We start from the raw sequence: 18,007 nt of genomic DNA, 5'->3' as shown, positions 1-18,007 counted from the left end.
TGCTGCGACGGAAGCTCCACACAGCAGGGACATTTTCTATAAATATTTTATTTATTGATTTCAGAGAGAGGAGAAAGAGGAGGGGGGGGCTGGAGAGTGGGAAGCATCAAGTCATAGTTGTTGTTTCTCATATGTGCTTTGACCAGGCAAGCCTGGGGTTTGGAACCAGTGACCTCAGCGTTCCAGGTTGACGCTTTATCCACTGAGCCACCACAGGTCAGGTCAGCAAGGACTTTTTGTTCATTGCTATATCCCTGGTATCTAAAACAGTGCCTGGTACATCGTACCAGGTGAATAAACTGATGTATTTTTGTCTTTGATATTCCTTTAGAATCTAAAGGGAAAAAAGACAATAATCACAGTGACCAGGAGTCATTTATACCTGAGAAAGTATCTAAAAATTGGCCTTTATGACCTGGGAAGAGAGACGCTATATTTACTTGTCTGGCAAGCTCCTTGCCTGGGGCAGAAAGATGGACCAGTGGACCTTCCCTCCTCTCACTCTCCAGCTGCTAATCAGTGCAAAGGGGTCGGAATGGCTTTGTAACCTCTTAACCTACTCGAGGGATCTGGGAACTGGAAGTCTGCAACAGAGGAGTCTCAGCATTAGGTGGATGCTGGGATTGCCCAAAGTTTCAAGTCTCTGAGTGGGAGGGCTGATTTGGTCTGCTATTTTCAGATCTCAGACCCCAGGAGAGTTTAGGGGCTCTACGATCCTCTGCAGTGGCAGCAGACGCTGGAACTTCTTATCTTGCTTGGAACACACTAGGCTGGATGATAGGGTTGCTCTTAGAGAACATCTGGTAGGTATCAAATGCCTTGATGCTTAACTATGCATGTGACTGACAATTCAGTTAACTGCTACAATGCTGTATACCATATTACTCCAGACCAGAGTTTGGCAAAGTCAGTCTTTAGGGTTCAATGATCAAAAGCACCATACCACAGGTAGTCTAAGAGTTCTGAACAGATGAGAGACCCAAGGATTCCACTACTGATGCTCCTTTGTATGAATAGGGAATCTTATTTCTCCTTTGGCCCCTTTGCCACATTGATAGGAATGTTAAACCCATATAAAGAAAATTTTGACATTTGTATGTTTTTTGAGACTTTCAAACTTACTATTTTTGAGAGGGAGAGAGAGAACCCAAGACCATACTCTGTTGGGAGGGGCCATCATTTCCATTCTAATCTTTTCTAGCATCAAACATTCAAACAGGGACCTTATTCTGTGGTCCTTGAAACTACACTTTAGATTAAGCCTCACGAAATCTCCAATAGGGAGCCATTTCTGAATTGTAAAAATAGCATTTTAATATGCATATGTGCATTTTTCTTGAGAGAAGGTCCTTGCTTTCATTTGACTGTCTAAGAAACTGTGCTTCCCTCCAAGAAAGGTTTTAAGACCTCCCTTTGAGAGGCCCTGCCAGCAAAATTATAGACACAGAGCAATCACACTTATGGGGATAGGGTGAAGAGAAAGATCAGTTTTATATAGGGGACCCCCCACCAGTTTATTTAAATTTTCAATTTACATACACAATACCACAGAGCTGTAGGTTTCTGTGAACAGAAAAGTGAAATCTCTACTTGCAGGATACAAATAACCAGCTTTATCAGGATAACATTTATCTGGCCATGTCTATCTAATCTTATCCCCTTAAAAAAAAAATAGGCAATAGGCATTACATTTTAAAAGGTGGCTGTGCCTATTACGTAAAACAAAGTGAGAAGATTTCCCGCAGATAAACACCCCAAGTAAATGGAATTCTCGGTGGTGCAGAAACTCCAATGCCCTTGAAAAATCACATCGTATTCTGGCCTACATGGTGGGTCTGAGATCTTATTAAGGGTTGTCCCGAAGGTTTTCCCAGAGGACACAGCAGAACTGCCTGCAGTTCACTTTCAAAGGTTGGTGACAACGTCGCAGGGGAAAATTGGTGGACACTGCAAATACCCATTTCTGAAAGAAGTGGGCTTCTGAGAACAGCTCAACATGCTATGAGCACACTTCTCCCAATCAAAACTAGTCTTTGGACCCAACAAGATTTAAGCCAAAACCAAAGTCCCCTCTCCCTCCCCAAACAAAACAAAACCCAAAAAAGCAACAACTTTCCAATTGTTTCCAACTGAAGCTTCCTGCCTCGCTTGCTTCCAGAATTCCAGACTCTCTCGGCTTTCCATCGATCTCATTAAGATTGCTCCTCCTTGGTGTCCTCCGCTCGTGCTTGGCGGAACCAGGTGCGATTACTGGGTTCCTGCTAATACCCCTTTCACTCTGACATTTGGTACTAAGTCCCTCCCCCTTTGCAGCACCTAAGTCTTTTTGTACAGGGGAGCCCTTTGCAGACTTCCCCTCTCCTCCTAACTCTCTCGAGCTCTTCTTTCCAGCCCTCCTTCCATTTTATTATCTGCTGTCACCTGTCCTTCCATTCCCCACTGAATGGTTCGGTTCTTCCTCGCCCCAACACCTGCCCCTCCGCCCTGAACCTCCCTCTCACTTTGCAGAAGTGACTTGACCTAAGTTATCTAAATCAGTCCCTGGTCCCGACCTCCCCAACCCACTCCGTCGCTGTCCAGCTCTACCTACCTCCTTATCTTTGCACACCAGCCCCCGGCCCGCCCGCCCCGCCAAGCCAGCAATGCCTACTCCGAACAATTGGACTCGATTACCCCTTCACTTCTCCAAAGGACAACGACATGGCCCAGAAGTCTTCAAGATAAGAGCACTGGATACAAAATAAACCGCGAAAAAAATAAACAAATAACCAGAGGTGAAAGCACCGGTGTTTCCGAACGCGTCTGCAAAGAACAACGCCAGTCTTGCTCACGGGAGTATTCCCGGCGCCCGAGCAGCCCGGTAGGTGCTCGGCACCTGTCGGGTCGAACCCGGGAGCCCACAGGTGAATGAATGGGCGCCCGCGCCGAGCGGCAGCGCCGGCAGGAAGCCCGTGCACGCACGCGGGAGACCGGCCGACACGGCGGCCCGGGGGCGCCCCCCTGCCCCGCACACCCGCGCGCCCCTAACCTTAGTGTCCACGTCGGCCAGGCAGTCCCTGCGGAACTGGTCAAAGAGCCCCTGGCTCTTGAGGTGGTTCACGATCATGGCCACGAGCTGCGGGTCGCCCGCGCCGGCCCCCGCGCCGCCCGCCCCGCCCGCGCCCGAGCCAGCCCCGGGGCCGGGCGGCGGCGGCGGCGGCTGCGGCTGCGGCTGCGGCGGGGGAGGCGGCGGCGCAGGAGGCGGCGGCTGCGGCTGCGGGTTGGTGGCCATGGCGGGCGGGCGCTCCCGGGAGGAGGCTGTTGCAGCGGTCCCGCCGCCTGAAGAAGGCCAACGGGATGTTGTTACGGAACCAGCGGATCCAGAGCAACCCCGGAAGTGAAAGGGAACCGGGGGAAGGGAGGAAAAAACTGTGACAATAGCAAAGAAGGTCTGGCGACGGAAGCCGCAAGGGGCCAGTTCCGGGCGCCGTCTGCGCAGGCGCGCTCGCGAGGTTGTTGGGCGGTGTCCCGGGCGGCGGCGAGAAGGCGGGGCGGGAGCCGGGAGCCGGAATCCACGGTGGGCCGGCGTTCGAGCTCCGTTACTCTGAGGGTTCGACACCGACTGGGCGCCTGCCCGGAATTGCCCGTTGCTGTCGGTGGCAGTTAGGTCTGACGCTTTGGCTCCTGCGAACTGGGAATGGAACTGCTTATTCTAAACTCTCCAACCCCCCCCCCCCCCCTTGTTCTTTTGATCAAACCCAGTTTTCCTACAAGGAGGTGGTAGATCCAGGGGCCTCCTGTCTCGTCCCCACCCCATCATCCCCATTTTCCGAGGGCCCGTTCCAGGTCACTCCCAGTGTGCCAGCCGGCTGGCTAGACCCGAGCCCTCCAGCGCCGTTTTCCTGCGGGCGAAGGCGAAGCCACAGGCGGTTAGTGAAAGGGTTTGCTTTTAATTACAGTGATCATAGCGAGTCACAGTGATCTTGGCGTCCGGAGCTCTTACAGGCATTAGCTCATTCCTTTGCAGCGACAAAGTAGGAAGCTGAGGCCCAGAGCGATGCACTACCTTGTGGAAGGTTACAGAGAAAGCAAATAGCCTGATTCTGGACTGTTGTCTTTAAAATATTAGTACACGATCAAAGCAAAAACAAATATTACCGACTTTCAAAAGTATAAGTAGAATGTAAAATTTATTGGAAAATGCATCTTGATGAAGTGAACATCATTGCTTTTTAAAATTCATACGTCTGTGGATGAATACGCCAATGTTAGAACGACAAGGGTTGTGCATCAATTTATTCCTAGTTTTTATCGCTGTATGTTCTCAGAAACCTGTTCATATAAACAGGTACTGGACCTGCGGACGGAGTTTTAGCGTAGCAATGTCTCAATTTTTTATCTCCAAAAACTGGATTTGATGAGCTGTGAGCTGACTATTCAATTGGGCCCTCCAATTTCGTTTAAAGAAAAGAATTGAGCCCTGCCTGGGTAGCTCAGTTGGTTAGAGCATTCTCCCAATCTACCAAGTTTGTGAGTTAGATTCCTGCTCAGGGCACATACAAGAATCAACCAATGACCTAGTAAATAAGTGGAACAACAAATTGTTTCTTTCAAAAAAGAAAAGCAAAGAATTGAAAACCCACCTGACTGGCCAAAGCATTTGTTTACCTAGTCCTTATTCTTTCATTTTGTTTGTTTGTTTTTGTTTTCCCAGTTTCTGGGGAATGACAGGCTTTACCAAGACAGCAAATGGTTTTGGAGTAGACCCCTCTTCCCCCCAATGAGCTGTATTGTATTTAACCTGATATATTCAAACTTTGGGGGAAATCTAAACATTTTTTTATTTTCATGAAGTTTTAGATAAAATGTTGTGGTTGTTGTTGGGTGGTTCAATTTTGTTTTTGCCAAAACTTTTCAGCTAACGCTGCACAGCTCATTCAGGGTGAAACTGTCAAGTATGCAATGTTTGTCATCTAACCCAATTAATGGAGCCTGTTTTCATCATCAAACTAGCCAAATTGGATTTACTTTCCCGCAGAAACAGTTTGACTTAATTGCTTCAATTCCAATAACATGTCACGCATCTTGAGGGGAATAATGAAGGCTGCAGAGAGACGGTCATGCGATGAGTCTTAAAAGATTTATTATGAGAAGCAATCAAGATTAAAAGGGTGGAAGATGTAATTATTTTATCCATTTTCAAAATTAGTTATGAAAACAGGATGAGATTATGACATGTTTCCCTTTACCTAATTACCAACAATGCAATATATGTTGCTAAATGTGTATGCTACTTATTAAGTGTGTAGTATGATGAAAACATAGTCTTTTTTTCCAGATATGTAGCTGTATCAGATTTATTTAGATTTTTTGAAATTGCTAAGTGAGAATAACCCATAAAAATTCAGCAAGACTCCACAAGTTTAATTAGGCATAATAATCAAACTTTTAAAAAACAATGAAACAATAAGGTTATTTGCTGCTAAAAATGAATTGGCTCAGGCGCTAGCAAATAATTTTATGCCTCTGAACAGCATATAGGAAACCTTAAGTATTTTTAAAGTTGTAATAAGGCAAGAATTGATTATAATGTAAATAGATAATTCCCAACTGATTTTATAAAATGTATGTTAACTGCCTTATTGAAGAACACACTGAATAAATTTTTTTTAAAAAGCCCATAATATGTGTATCATGAGTTTAAGTTACACTAGACACACAGGTAGCCTTAGAAAATATTTTAGGTACATTGAAAAGAATCAGGGTCTCTGACCTGTGCTGCTTGGGCTGTTCCAAGGTGCTTTTCTTCCCAAGGCAGGTAGGTCCTATGAATGAGTATTTTGAATACTGGGGTGGGGGTGGGGGGTGGTTAGCACATATTTAAATATATTTTTAAAAAGGTTTAAATAGTCATCATTTTCTACCAGTGACATCTTTGCTTTGTTCCCCCCTCTGTTTCTTTAGAAAGAGTAATATCATATTTGACAATAGACAATAGTGAAGGTACGAAAGAGGTGAGGTCTTCAAAACCAATGACCCCCTCTATGTATATCTGATTTGACAACACCCTAACAAGGATCCAGTATCTTCCCGAGCATGACTGAGCTCTTATTTCCTAAGTCTGATGGTCAGGTGACAGTTAAACACACTTGACAAACATTTTGGGAATAAGGGAACAAAGGTATGGGTACTTTGTGGTAGCCAGCTGTATGTATCCTGGAGCACGAGACTCCGCCCAGCCCAGGATCTGAGTCCTGAGATTTCTTCGTTTTCTCCAGTCCAGCCTGCCGGCCGCCCACCCCTCTCCAATCCCAGCCCTGTTCCCTGGGGCTAGTCCAGTGAGAGTCAAACATTGGTTTATAATATGATGTTCTCCTAACCCCGGGAAGCCCATCTGCTTATTTGGCTGTTGTTTGTGTCTTTTCTCTCACATCCCCCCGATGGTCTCACTGCAAACCATGCCCTCGCCTGAACCTTTCATAATCAAGAGGATGATGACTATCATTTCCTAAATGGCTCTTCACCAGCCCAAAGCCCAGTTGAAACTTTTTTTTTTTCCTTAAATTGGAAACAGGGAGTCAGTCAGACAGACTCCCGCATGCGCATGACAGGGATCCACCCAGCACGCCCATCTGGGGCGTTGCCCTGTTGCGACCAGAGCCATTTTAGCACCTGAGGCAGAGGCCACAGAGCCATCCTCAGCGCCCGGGCCAACTTTGCTCCAATGGAGCCTTGGTTGTGGGAGGGGAAGAGAGAGACAGAGCGGAAGGAGAGGGGGAGGGGTGGAGAAGCAGATGGGCACCTCTCCTGTGTGCCCTGGCCGGGAATTGAACCCAGGACTCCCGCACTCCAGGCCGATGCTCTACCACTGAGCAAACCGGCCAGGGCCCAGTTGAAACTTTTGAAGTTCACTTTTTCCATAATAACAGAACACATTCTTGGATGGGGTTCGACCCATCAATAGTTTCTATAAGAAAGGGAATGAGCGAAAAAGATGTACTATTTGCCTTTGCAAGGCACACTCCATGGTCTCCACTATTCCTTATTACTATTGCAGAATAAAACAGCTGAGGAACGTAGAGATGGTGGTTGGGCTGAGCATTATACAGTCTTTATGTGGGAAGGGGGACTGCTTTTATCCCTGCAAGAACTTGAAAGAATGGTCACTCCTTCTGGAGTCAGGACATGGAGAGAAGGGTGGCATGGGTTAATGGTGGACAGGGTGAGGGCTGTTTCTGTAACACCTGGCAGACACTGGGAACCTCCTCATTCCCTGCCAGTCGGAGTGCCCAGGAGTAGAGTGCTTTGGAAACGGTGGCTGCGTGAGCATGTGTTACCTAGAGATGCTGTGGACTTTAAAAGTGTCGGTGAGTCCTACCTGGTGGAGAATGGAAGGTGGATTGGGGATGCGAAGAGACTAGTAATGGCAACAGAGAACCAGGGTGGGTTTCATAAGCCCCTTGGATAGTGAAGCAGGAGCTCCAGCGGAGGGGAAAATTCGTGACATGCGGAGGGGATGGGGGGGAGGGAGGCTTTCTGGTGAAGAGGGACATGTTAATTCCCATAGTTACTCATACTTTATGTAATGAGGGAGTCCTGTGTGGGTCATAGGAATGTTTGTCCTTAGCAAGGGGGCATCCCTGAAAGGCGTCCCTCACACACATTGGTGTCTTCCCACAACGCCGGATTCCTTAGGGGAGAGCTCCCCAATTAACCAATAGAGTCACTCCCAGGCACGAAAAGGGGAGCTTGGGTGCTAGAAGCTGGCAGAGCTAGCATCTGGCAGGAAGTGCCGGTCACATAGCCACACCCATTGGGCTTAGTTTCCAGGCTATGGCTACTTTCGCTGCAGGACTAAAGCTGAGACAGACTGTATGGCTTGCAAAGCTGACAGTATTTACCATGTGGCCCTTCATAGGAAACATTTGCCAACCCTGGACTAAACGGAGGCAGCAAAGGTGTGGCTGTGACACTGGAGTGGGAACTTCTGCGCTTCCGGAGATAACCACTTGCTTCTCTGAACAGTGGAGAGAATGCCTGGTTCACAGAGTTGTAGGGAGTAAGCCAGGTCATATAAATGACAAGGGTTTGTCATATGCTGTGCAGATGAAATGAATTATTAAGAACGGGTGGAGTTTGGACAAAGAGTGAGGGGAAGCCCTGCATGTTGAGGAAAGGACAGGTTAAAGAAAAAGGTCAAAGTCAGAGTTTGCAATTACGGAGTTGTAATAGTCTCTAGTTGTGCCATAAACGAGAAGAGAGTCAAGGCAGAAAGCCAGGTCTCCAGTGTGGTCCTGGGTACATGCAATGTGTTTCATAAATGCCCATTTAGTGCAGTACATGGCGGGCTCAGCAAATGCTCATATGCTTGTTTTATCTCCGTTAGAAACATTCTGTGATGCAGCTCATCAATTCATATTAAACTGTCCGTTAACACTCATGCAGATTTGCCATTTTGTGAAGAAATTGCTCTCGGCTTTGGGAGGAGCAGTGGGTATGCTGACATAGAATTTGAAAATAACAATTTTTTTACTAATGTTTGGAGAACTCTGATGGCCATTTATGGTGTTCCTTAAGTGATTGTCTTTTTCTCATATTCTCATTGCATGTTTTCTTATTTGTTTGTTTGAACACTGTTTCTTTTTTCTGAAGAGGACTCCTCTTATGCAAGTAACATTGCTTTTTTCATATTTCTTTGCTGTTGAGTTATTATCTGGAAGTGATAGTGTGGACAAGGCCCACCAGGGGTGAGGACGACGGAGACGCAGAGACCCGACTCCGGAGACCAGGTTCAGTGATGCAGACCTGCTTTATTCAGGAAGTAAGCTAGCTTATATACACAGGTTCAGCCTATAGGGTGTTACAGCGTGTCCTTCAAAGCCAATGGCTGAAAAGATCAGGGAGCTGCCTGGTTGGTGCTGAGTCACTTCCTTACAGCGGGCGAGCTCCCTCCTGGGTGTGCCTAGGAGGGTTTCAGGTGCTGGAGTGTTCTCACAGCATTGCATCAGCCACAGCTGCTGGGAATGCGCTCTGCGCTCTACCTACACGATAGCATTCAAATGAACAAAAGTAAGGTACATTATGAAGTTAAATAGCTAGTAGCTATTAATGTTAGTGAGTAGCTGGCTATGTTGGTCATTGAGATGGCAATCTAGAAGATGGCTTTAAATAAAAGATATTCCTTTTTATGTTCATAAAGATAGAAAGGAGTTTTACATTTGAAGAGTTGGTATATAAGAACATTGCTTTTATTTTTTTAAAAATAGCCTTGTGAGGCTCTAGCCAGTTGGCTCAGTAGATAGAGCATTGGCCCCGCATGCAGATGTCCAGATTTGATCCCCGGTCAGGGCACACATGAGAAGCAACTATCTTCTTCTCTTCCCTTCCCCTCTCCCTTCTGTCTATCTTCTCCTCTCGCAACCAGTGGCTCTGTTGGTTTGAGTATCAGCCCTGGGAGCTGAGGATAGCTCAGTAGGTCTGAGCATTGGCCTCAGGCACTGAGGATGGCTCCATTGATCTGAGCATCAGCCCCAGATGGGGTTTGCTGGATGTATCCCGGTTGGGGCATATGTGGGAGTCTGTCTTTTTATCTCCCCTTCGCTCATTTAAAAAATAGCTTTGTGGGTGAAAAAGGGGCCACTTGCTGACCCTGACAAGCTCAGGGGAAGCTTGCATGGTGGCCTTGCAAACTCAAAGACCTAAAGTAACCCCACAGGAGGGTCTGAAATAAACACTTTCTAACTAAAAGCAGTTCATGGTGGGGAGTCATGTCCTGGGGAGGGATTTTTCTCTAACAAAGGTCTTCTGCATGTACAGTAACATATGGTACCTGATAACATGCCTATGATATGTAAGGGGAATCTTTTCCTGCCCCCTCAGAACAGGCATCCCACCAGAGCAGAAACCAACCCCCATTGTTATTATCATGTTAATTAACTTAAATCTCTAATTCCTGCTTATGTAAAAGAAGTTTCAGGTATATACATTTTTACTTTTTATCCAATCCCAGAGATTGCTGATATATTTTTACTTTTTATCCAATCCCAGAGATTGCTGATACATTTTTACTTTTTATCCAATCCCAGAGACTGCCGCCCCTTGCCTTCTCCCGTCTCCCAATCAATAACCCCTTACACGTTCCCCTCCGATTCTGAGATATACAATAAGTGGTAGAACCCCCGTTTTCCGGAGTAGTTTCCCATCCCCTTGGGACTTTGCCTCCTGGCAACTGTCGACAATTTGGCCTGACTTTAAACTCAAAAAATTCTTACAGGCTTGGATGTTTCTTACGTTGCAGCCTTAATGTCTGTGTGTTTCCTGAATATTCTAAATGGCACATGGTGCCCTGAGAACTAAATGTCACTCCTCCCAGAATGAAAGTAGGCAGAGTAGAAATGAAAGCAAGAGCTGTGGTAATGATGTGATTATTAGAATATCCTAAATCCAGTCCAGGCCATCTAGGTAGGGCTTCTGAGGGGATGAGGAAATAGTGATTTATACCTAAGTCATGAGGATAGTGTACCTCAGAAAAAGGAATCTTTCTGCAGGGGAGATGGCGGGCACAAAGGCCAGAATGGAAGGGGTCCACGGTGTCTGGAGTTGGTGTTGTCTCGGTGGGGAGCACGCCTTTGCTATTAGGGGGAAGCCGTTGGGATCATCTAATTCACTCCTCTTCAGACTCTGGTCATTAGGCAACATTTGGGTCATATTTGCATTTACCTATAGGAAAGAAAAGTACTGTCCAGCCAATACAGGAAGCGCTGTGTACAGTAACCCCTCGATGGTTATCTCTCTCCCCGTGAGTGTCTCTCCCTGAGAATGGTTTTTACATACAAGGTTCAAAGAGCTGGGTTTATTGGAAACTACTTGGGGTTCAATTTTATTCTTCTTTTTTAAAAATTAAAAGAAAAAGTATTGATTTTAGAGAGACAAACAGACAGAAATAGCGATCTGTTCCTATATGTGCCCTGACTGGGGATTGAATGTACAACCTTCGTGTATCAGGACGACGCTCTAAGCTACCGAACTCTCTGGCCAGGGCAGATTCATTCTTCTCGGACTGGCGAGGCTGGAGGCTGGGCCCACACTGTGGGGACAACAGAGGCATAGCTGTGGGGACTAGTCCAGGTGGCTGGCTGGCCTATCTCCAGTACCATCTAACTTTATTGACTTAAATGGCATTATTTCAAATTTTTAAAGATTTTACAATTTTTTAAATTTTATTTATTCATTTTAGAGAGAGGGGGGGGAAGAGAGAGAGAGAGAGAGAGAGAGAGAGAGAGAGAGAGGAACATAGATCTGTTCCTGTAAGTGCCCTGACTGAGGATCAAACCAGCAACTTCGGCTCTTCGGGATGATGCTCTAACCAATCGAGCTATTCGGCCAAGGGTGCATTATTTAAAATTTTATTGCTTTAAATTCAAATGGCAATGATTACACTGGTAACTAACTTCCTTGTAGAAAACTAGGAAAAGACAGAAGTCAGAGTCTTCCTTATTTGCATATGGCTATATAATAAAGCAAACCTGGGGCTGTTTTGCTCTGTGTTGGCATCAGCTTGCAGAGGCCTCCTTGATTCCCATCCTATTTCTCTTTAAGTCTATTTTCCTCATTCTGCATCGTTCTCCCTCAGGGATGTGGAATTACTAGCGGGGCTGGATGGCGGTAATTTCAGGTTATTATAAGCACGTACTTTGAAGTGGTAAAGATGTCGAACAACTTACTGTGGTGGTCCAACAGTGAGTTTGCTATAAAGAGAACATTTGTGTTGTTCCCCAAACTCAGATCTTTCAACAGGGAATGAAGAGAGAAGAACATGTGCGTTTGTTCCTATGTTCCCATTCCCTGCGGTTGGGCAGCTGGGATCCCCGTGGCTGTGCCATCTCCTTGGTCCTGTGTAAATTGGCACAGAAACGGGAGCCCACTGGGCCCAGGCCTCCAGTCTCAGAGAGCCAACGTGCTACTCGTAAAGACAAAACATGCTTGTTAAGTAAGTACCTATAGTGCATATGAGATAAAGGAAGAGCAGCTGGATAATGTAGAGACGAGGGTGAGGTGGAAGAGAATGCGCATGCGCACGTGCGGAAGGGTGCGGGGCGGGCTGAGTCATCCGTGAGGCGCCCTGTGGGGAAGCGGCCTTGGAGTTGATTTTGAAAGAGATAATGGATGCTGGACGGGCCGCGGGAAAGGAAGGAATGAGTAAGTGGTTAAGTCGCTTACGATTCAAGGTCAGTCGTAGAAAAGATCTATGCCTACAATTATAGGCATATTCGCTCCTGAAGTGGACATTTTTTCCCTTCATTTTGATTTACATAGAACAGGGGAGAGTCCTTTGACTAATGAATGTCAGAAGAACTAATTTAAATTTAAGTCTCAAGCAAGGGCAGATTTATTTGCATTTCCGAGGCTAAATGTGTAATATATAAAAGGAGGAGGGTGGGCCGAGATGCTGGCTCTTGTCATGGTGATGAGGTGGGGCCCCAACTGAGTTTGAGCTTCAGCTGGATGACTGTGGGCCAATGGCTCAACCTCTCTGTGCCTTGTCTTCTTATTTGTGAAATGGAAAAAATAAGAGACCGACCACGGGGTGTGCAGGAGGCCTGATTGAGATAATTTATTCACTCATTCCACAAATACATTCTAGGCTCCTCACAGGCACCCAAAACAAGTGGGAGAGAAAGCGGGTGAGCAAAACACGCAAACCCTTGGCCTGTGGGTGCCTTCACTGTAGCGGAGTTAGCTGGTCACCAAACACAGGCATGGATAAAACAGAAGGCAGAGGTAAGTGCTCTGCAGACAAAGGGTGACTGGATAGCAACTTGCATGTTAGGGGAGGTCTTTCTCAGATCTGAATGTCCCGATGAAGCCAGCCGTGAGGAATGAAGAGGCAGGGAGGACAGCTAGTGCAAAAGTCCTGGGGCAGAAATTGGCTTGATGCGTGTGAGGAGCAGGTACCAAGCTGTTGCAGATGAAGAATACTGGGCAAGGGGCAGGGGAGTAGCAGGTGGAATCAGATCACATAGGGCTTTGACAACAAGGACTGGGGTATGTGTTTTGTTCAAGTGCGACAAAAAGCCCCTAGAGATCTCTAAAGTGGTGGGTGACGTGATTTCATAAGGGACGTCAAATGCTTGCCACCGATTCTGGCTCTGGATAAACGCTCAGTCTACGTTCACTGCTGTTCCCATGTCATTGCACCCTCACACCTGCCCCCTGTGCTGGCTACTCCGAGAGGAAATCATTCCAAACCTGATCTGGCCCAGGTCTTTGTGGGCTGATGTGATTTTTTCAGCCCCTTTGGGAAGGATCCAGCATTTTGGATAAAGCGGTGGAGTAGTTTCCTGAGGGACTTGAATGCAATCGAGAGTCCTTCCGGGAAGGTGGATCGACCCACTCCGCTACCTCCTGTTCATTAGATGGGCCCAATAACCATTAACCAGATTTCAAAGGTGCAACAAGCGCCCAGTAAGCCTGCTGTTATCCTAAGAACCAGGCATTCCTCTTTTAAAAGTCTAGCCAAGTAGTGTTTATTAAGTCACATTTGTTTTCCTCCCTGAATAACACCTTTGAACTAGTTTTTTTTTTAAATTATTGTAGTCTTTTCCCTTACCAACAAGCTTGAATTAAAATGTGGATACACATTCACACTCACTTCATCTCAGCTCCCGTTTGACTGCATCATTAACGTCGCCATTCTACAGACAAGGGAACGGAGGCGTAGCCATGTTCCATACCAGGGGTCCCCAAACTTTTTACACAGGGGGCCAGTTCACTGTCCCTCAGACCGTTGGAGGGCCAGACTATAAAAAAAACTATGAACAAATCCCTATGCACACTGCACATATCTTATTTTAAAGTAAAAAAACAAAATGAGAACAAATACAATATTTAAAATAAAGAACAAGTAAATTTAAATCAACAAACTGACCAGTATTTCAATGGGAACTATGTTATGCTCCTCTCACCGACCACCAATGAAAGAGGTGCCCCTTCCGGAAGTGCGGTGGGGGCCGGATAAATGGCCTCAGGGGACCGCATGCGGCCCGCGGGGCCGTAGTTTGGGGACCCCTGTTCCATACCTTGATCAGTTGTACAGATTTCCACCTAAAAGCCTATGCATTTAAGCACACCACTCTGCTTCCTTCCGGGAAGACCAAACTCCACTTAGAACTTACTGTTCTAAGAAAGAGCAAAGAAAATCTGACCCCGAAGGAAGGCATCGGTCCTGGTGGTCACATCCTTCTTTCTTTCATTGCAATTCCACTGTTAATTATTTCATTTTATATTGGTATTTAAAGACTGTTATTTTGTGATTAATTGTGACCCACCCTCAAGATTTATGCAGGTGGGCAGAAGTAGGTTTACAGTTGCTCTTATGGAAAAGGACCTGCAGGTTATGGTGATCACAATCGCTTTATCAAACCCAGAGAATGTCACCCACAGTGATAAACCTACTCTTGTCACACACTCCCTGCCCCGTAGGGTGGCTCATCTTCACTGTCACTCTGCTTTTTGATTTTTTAAGAGTTCTAGTTTGTTCTTCCACTAAGTTAACTCAGTCTTTCGCTAGGATGGAGCTTTCCTCCAGTTTGTCAACAGCCACGAAATGACTTCTTCTGGCCTAGGATGACACTCGTCTGAAGAACTGTCAGTCCTTCATGCTCTGAGCTTTTCTTTAAGAGTGGATGCGACTCATGCCAATTACACAACCCCGCCGAGCTGAAGGGAATTACTCCTGTCAGAAAACACCCTAAGTGAGATTCTTAAGGGATGCTAAAACACCCCAGATTACTTGGCACCGGAGAATGGCAGAAGTCCCCACTTCTAACTAACAAGTGCTGTTTCCTTAGAACAGAACCGACCCCGGGAGTGTACCGACGTCGGCTCACTCACGCGCAGGTTGAATTGTCAGAGAATTGCTGGAGCAGCTGAGGCCAAGTTGGTGGCTTGGAATTGGCCACAACGGGAGCACTGACACCACAAGAGTCGGCAGGTGCCACAGACCAGGGCTCTCTGTGCCCCATGAAGCCCATTGTACACACGGATGGGCACAGCACTCTCAGTGCCCACGTGGTTCGCCCATTGTTCTGCCTACTCACGGGACGAGTCGATGACCTGGAGACACAGTGGGATGGGGGCCAGGGCAGGTGCCACAGACCAGGGCTCTCTGTGCCCCATGAAGCCCATTGTACACATGGATGGGCACAGCACTCTCAGTGCCCACGTGGTTCGCCCATTGTTCTGCCTACTCATGGGACGAGTCGATGCCCTGGAGACACAGTGGGACAGGGGCCAGGGCAGGTTTCTGGCGGGCATTCAGGTCCCTGCCTGCATTTCCCCGTGTCATATACTCTGCCAGGAGTTCTGTAGTCAGATGGGTCCCTTGTCCCTAGTAGCAAATGAGGATGGCTCTAATCCCCCCTAGGGCTGAACCCTGACTCTATCATTACTTGCTGTGACCAGGGCTGGTGAGTTACCCAACACGCTAGGCCGGATTCCTCATCACCACGACAAGAAAAATAGTGCCAGTCTCATAGTGTGTGTGTGTGTGTGTGTGTGTGTGTGTGTGTGTGTGTGGTAGTGGTGGGGTTGCCCACCAAAGGCTTTGCTGAGGACCCGATACAGTGTAAACTTTCAATAAACCATAGCAGCTCTAATTGAAATTGCATTACTTGCTGGATATTCACAGACACTCAGAAGCCTCCTGCCCCGGTTCCTAAGACCTCACATCTCTGGTCTGGTTGGAAGCTCTGGAACCAGCCTGGCTTGCACGATCTCCACAGCAAGGTGGCGCTCGCTCTCTCTCTCTCTCTCTCCCTCCCCCCCCCCTTTCTCTCTCTCTCCCTCTCTCTCCCTCCTTCTCTCTCTCTCTCTCTCTCTCTCTGTCTCTCTCTCTCTCTCCCTGCGCTCGGGCAGCTAGGAGCCCTGCCTGGACAGGTGTGGCTCCCTCCTATGCCCAGCTACACCAGTCACACACTTTCTCCCTTTAATGCAGGGCATGCCTGCCACTAACACTTCGGGTGCTTTGAGCTTGACAACATTTGCATACAGAAAGAAGTGAGGGGGGGGGACTCTTTCTTGAAATATGTTGATTTGACCTGGATGGCTCTTCATTAACAGGCAGGAGGTGTATTTGGTGTCTCCCTGCAAAATGTCCCCTTCATTCAATGCAAGAATGATTTTAAGGAGCAGGAAGCTAAAAGTCTTTGGGGGAGGGTAGGAATCGTCTATTGTCTGTCTTGGTTTCTTTTCCTTCATCCTCCGGAATCCTCAAGGCAACAGATAAAATGAATATGAGGTCAGCAGTCAGAACTAGATTTGACATATTATTCTGCCACTTATTTGCCGAATGACCTTGGGCTACTCACTTGAACTTCTAACCCTCAGCTTCCTAATCCATAAAATGTGGGCATCTATCTATCATCTATCTATCTATCTATCTATCTATCTATCTATCTATCTATCTATCTTGGGTTAGTCCTGTACTTCAAAGCCTGGCTACACATTAGTTTCACTTAAGAAGCTTTTATTATTTACTTATTTATTGAGAGAGAGGGAGAGAGAAAGAGAGAGAGAAACATTGATCAGTTGTCCCACCCACTGGGAGTGGAACCCACAACCTTAGCATGTCAGGATGATGCTCTAACCAACGGAACTACCATTCCGGGGCACTCAGGGAGCTTTTAAAAAATAGTTTATTGCTTGGTTGCACTCACAAAGACTGATTCCGTTGCCCTGGATTTCAGCTGTAGCGTCTGTCTGTTGTAGAAGTTCCCTGGTCGGTCCTTTATGTGCAGGGAGGGTAAGAACTGCTGGGAGCCTTTTCCTCAGTCTCTCTGAGCCTCTGGTGGTCCATGTGCTCACAACCTGGAAGTCCTGAGACCGAAGGACTCATACAAATACAACATGAGTCCCCTCTGCTAGCAGCCACTTTGTGCCAGCAACCTTCCCCCTACTCAGCTCAGCAGGCGGTGCCCTCGCCCTCACCCCTTGGGGGCTCTTTCATGAGATGCCCAAGAACTCCCGGAGCCCCTGTCCCCTGCTGACGCTGAGGTCAGGACAAACGCCAGCCCCAGCCCGTGCACTGGCTCCTTGGAACAGTGGGTGATGGTCCTTCTCGTGGGTTACCCTTGATATTCCTCTCCAAGGGGCCTCAGTTCCCCATCAGATGCCAGCTCCTCTACTTGATATCACAGCAACTGTGTTTCCTAAGGCCCAGCCCAGCCCCCAGCGAAGTCAAAGTCTCATGAGTTACAGTCTCATCCCCTAGCTGCCCAGAGCCCCGGTCCACATGCCCCCAGCCCCCACCCCCAGAGGAATCCCCTCAGGAAGATTCTTCTTTTTTTCCTAACCCATGGCTGGCCTAAGATCATCACGGCAAAGAGTTACAGTTTTTTTTTCTTCTTCTGGTGATGAGAACAAGTAAGGTCTAATCTCTTAGCAACATTCAAATGCACAATACACCATGATTAACTGGTGTCCCTGTGTGGTACCTCACACCCCCAGGACTTGTTTCTTTTGTGGCTGTAAGTTTATCCCTTTTCAGCACATTCACACAGAGCATTTATCTTTCTTTGTCTGACTCATTTCACTTGGGGTACTGCCCTTAGGGTTCATCAATGTTATTGCTGCAAATAGCAAGGTTTCGTTCTTTTTTTTAGGGCTGATTAATATTCCATTTTGTATAGATAGGATTTTCTTCATCTATTTATTTATTGGTAGACAGTTTATTTCCATGTCTTGGCCAGTGAACGTGGGGATGCAGGTATCTTTTTAGAATTAGTGTTTTTGTTTCATTCCGATAAATACCCCAAAGTGGAATCTCTGGACCAAAAGACAGTTCTATTTTCCGTTTTTTTTGAGTAGCCTCTATATTGTTTTCCACAGGGGCTCACCGATTTACATTCCCACCAGCTATGCCCAGGGGCTCCCTTTTCTCTGCATCTTTGCCAGCACTTTTTTTTTCTTGTCCTTTGATCCTAGCCATTCTGACAGGCATGAGGTGATATCTCATTGTGGTTTTGGATGA

General features: G+C 46.9%; 1 protein-coding gene across 2 annotated transcripts in view; it reads right to left on the bottom strand.

Moving 5' to 3' along the window:
• BOD1L1 (biorientation of chromosomes in cell division 1 like 1) overlaps positions 1 to 3,365 on the bottom strand; it is a 50,067-nt gene extending 46,702 nt beyond the window's left edge. For both annotated transcript variants that reach the window (XM_066232601.1, XM_066232602.1), the window contains exon 1: positions 3,029 to 3,365. In XM_066232601.1, the coding sequence (XP_066088698.1) occupies positions 3,029 to 3,271 (243 nt within the window). In that variant the 5' untranslated portion in view covers positions 3,272 to 3,365. The remainder of the gene's footprint in view (positions 1 to 3,028) is intronic.
• Positions 3,366 to 18,007: the final 14,642 nt, after the last annotated feature.

This window comes from Saccopteryx bilineata, chromosome 5, assembly GCF_036850765.1.
Source record: "Saccopteryx bilineata isolate mSacBil1 chromosome 5, mSacBil1_pri_phased_curated, whole genome shotgun sequence".
Taxonomy (NCBI): domain Eukaryota; kingdom Metazoa; phylum Chordata; class Mammalia; order Chiroptera; family Emballonuridae; genus Saccopteryx; species Saccopteryx bilineata.
This window is presented reverse-complemented; position numbering and strand designations above follow the sequence as displayed.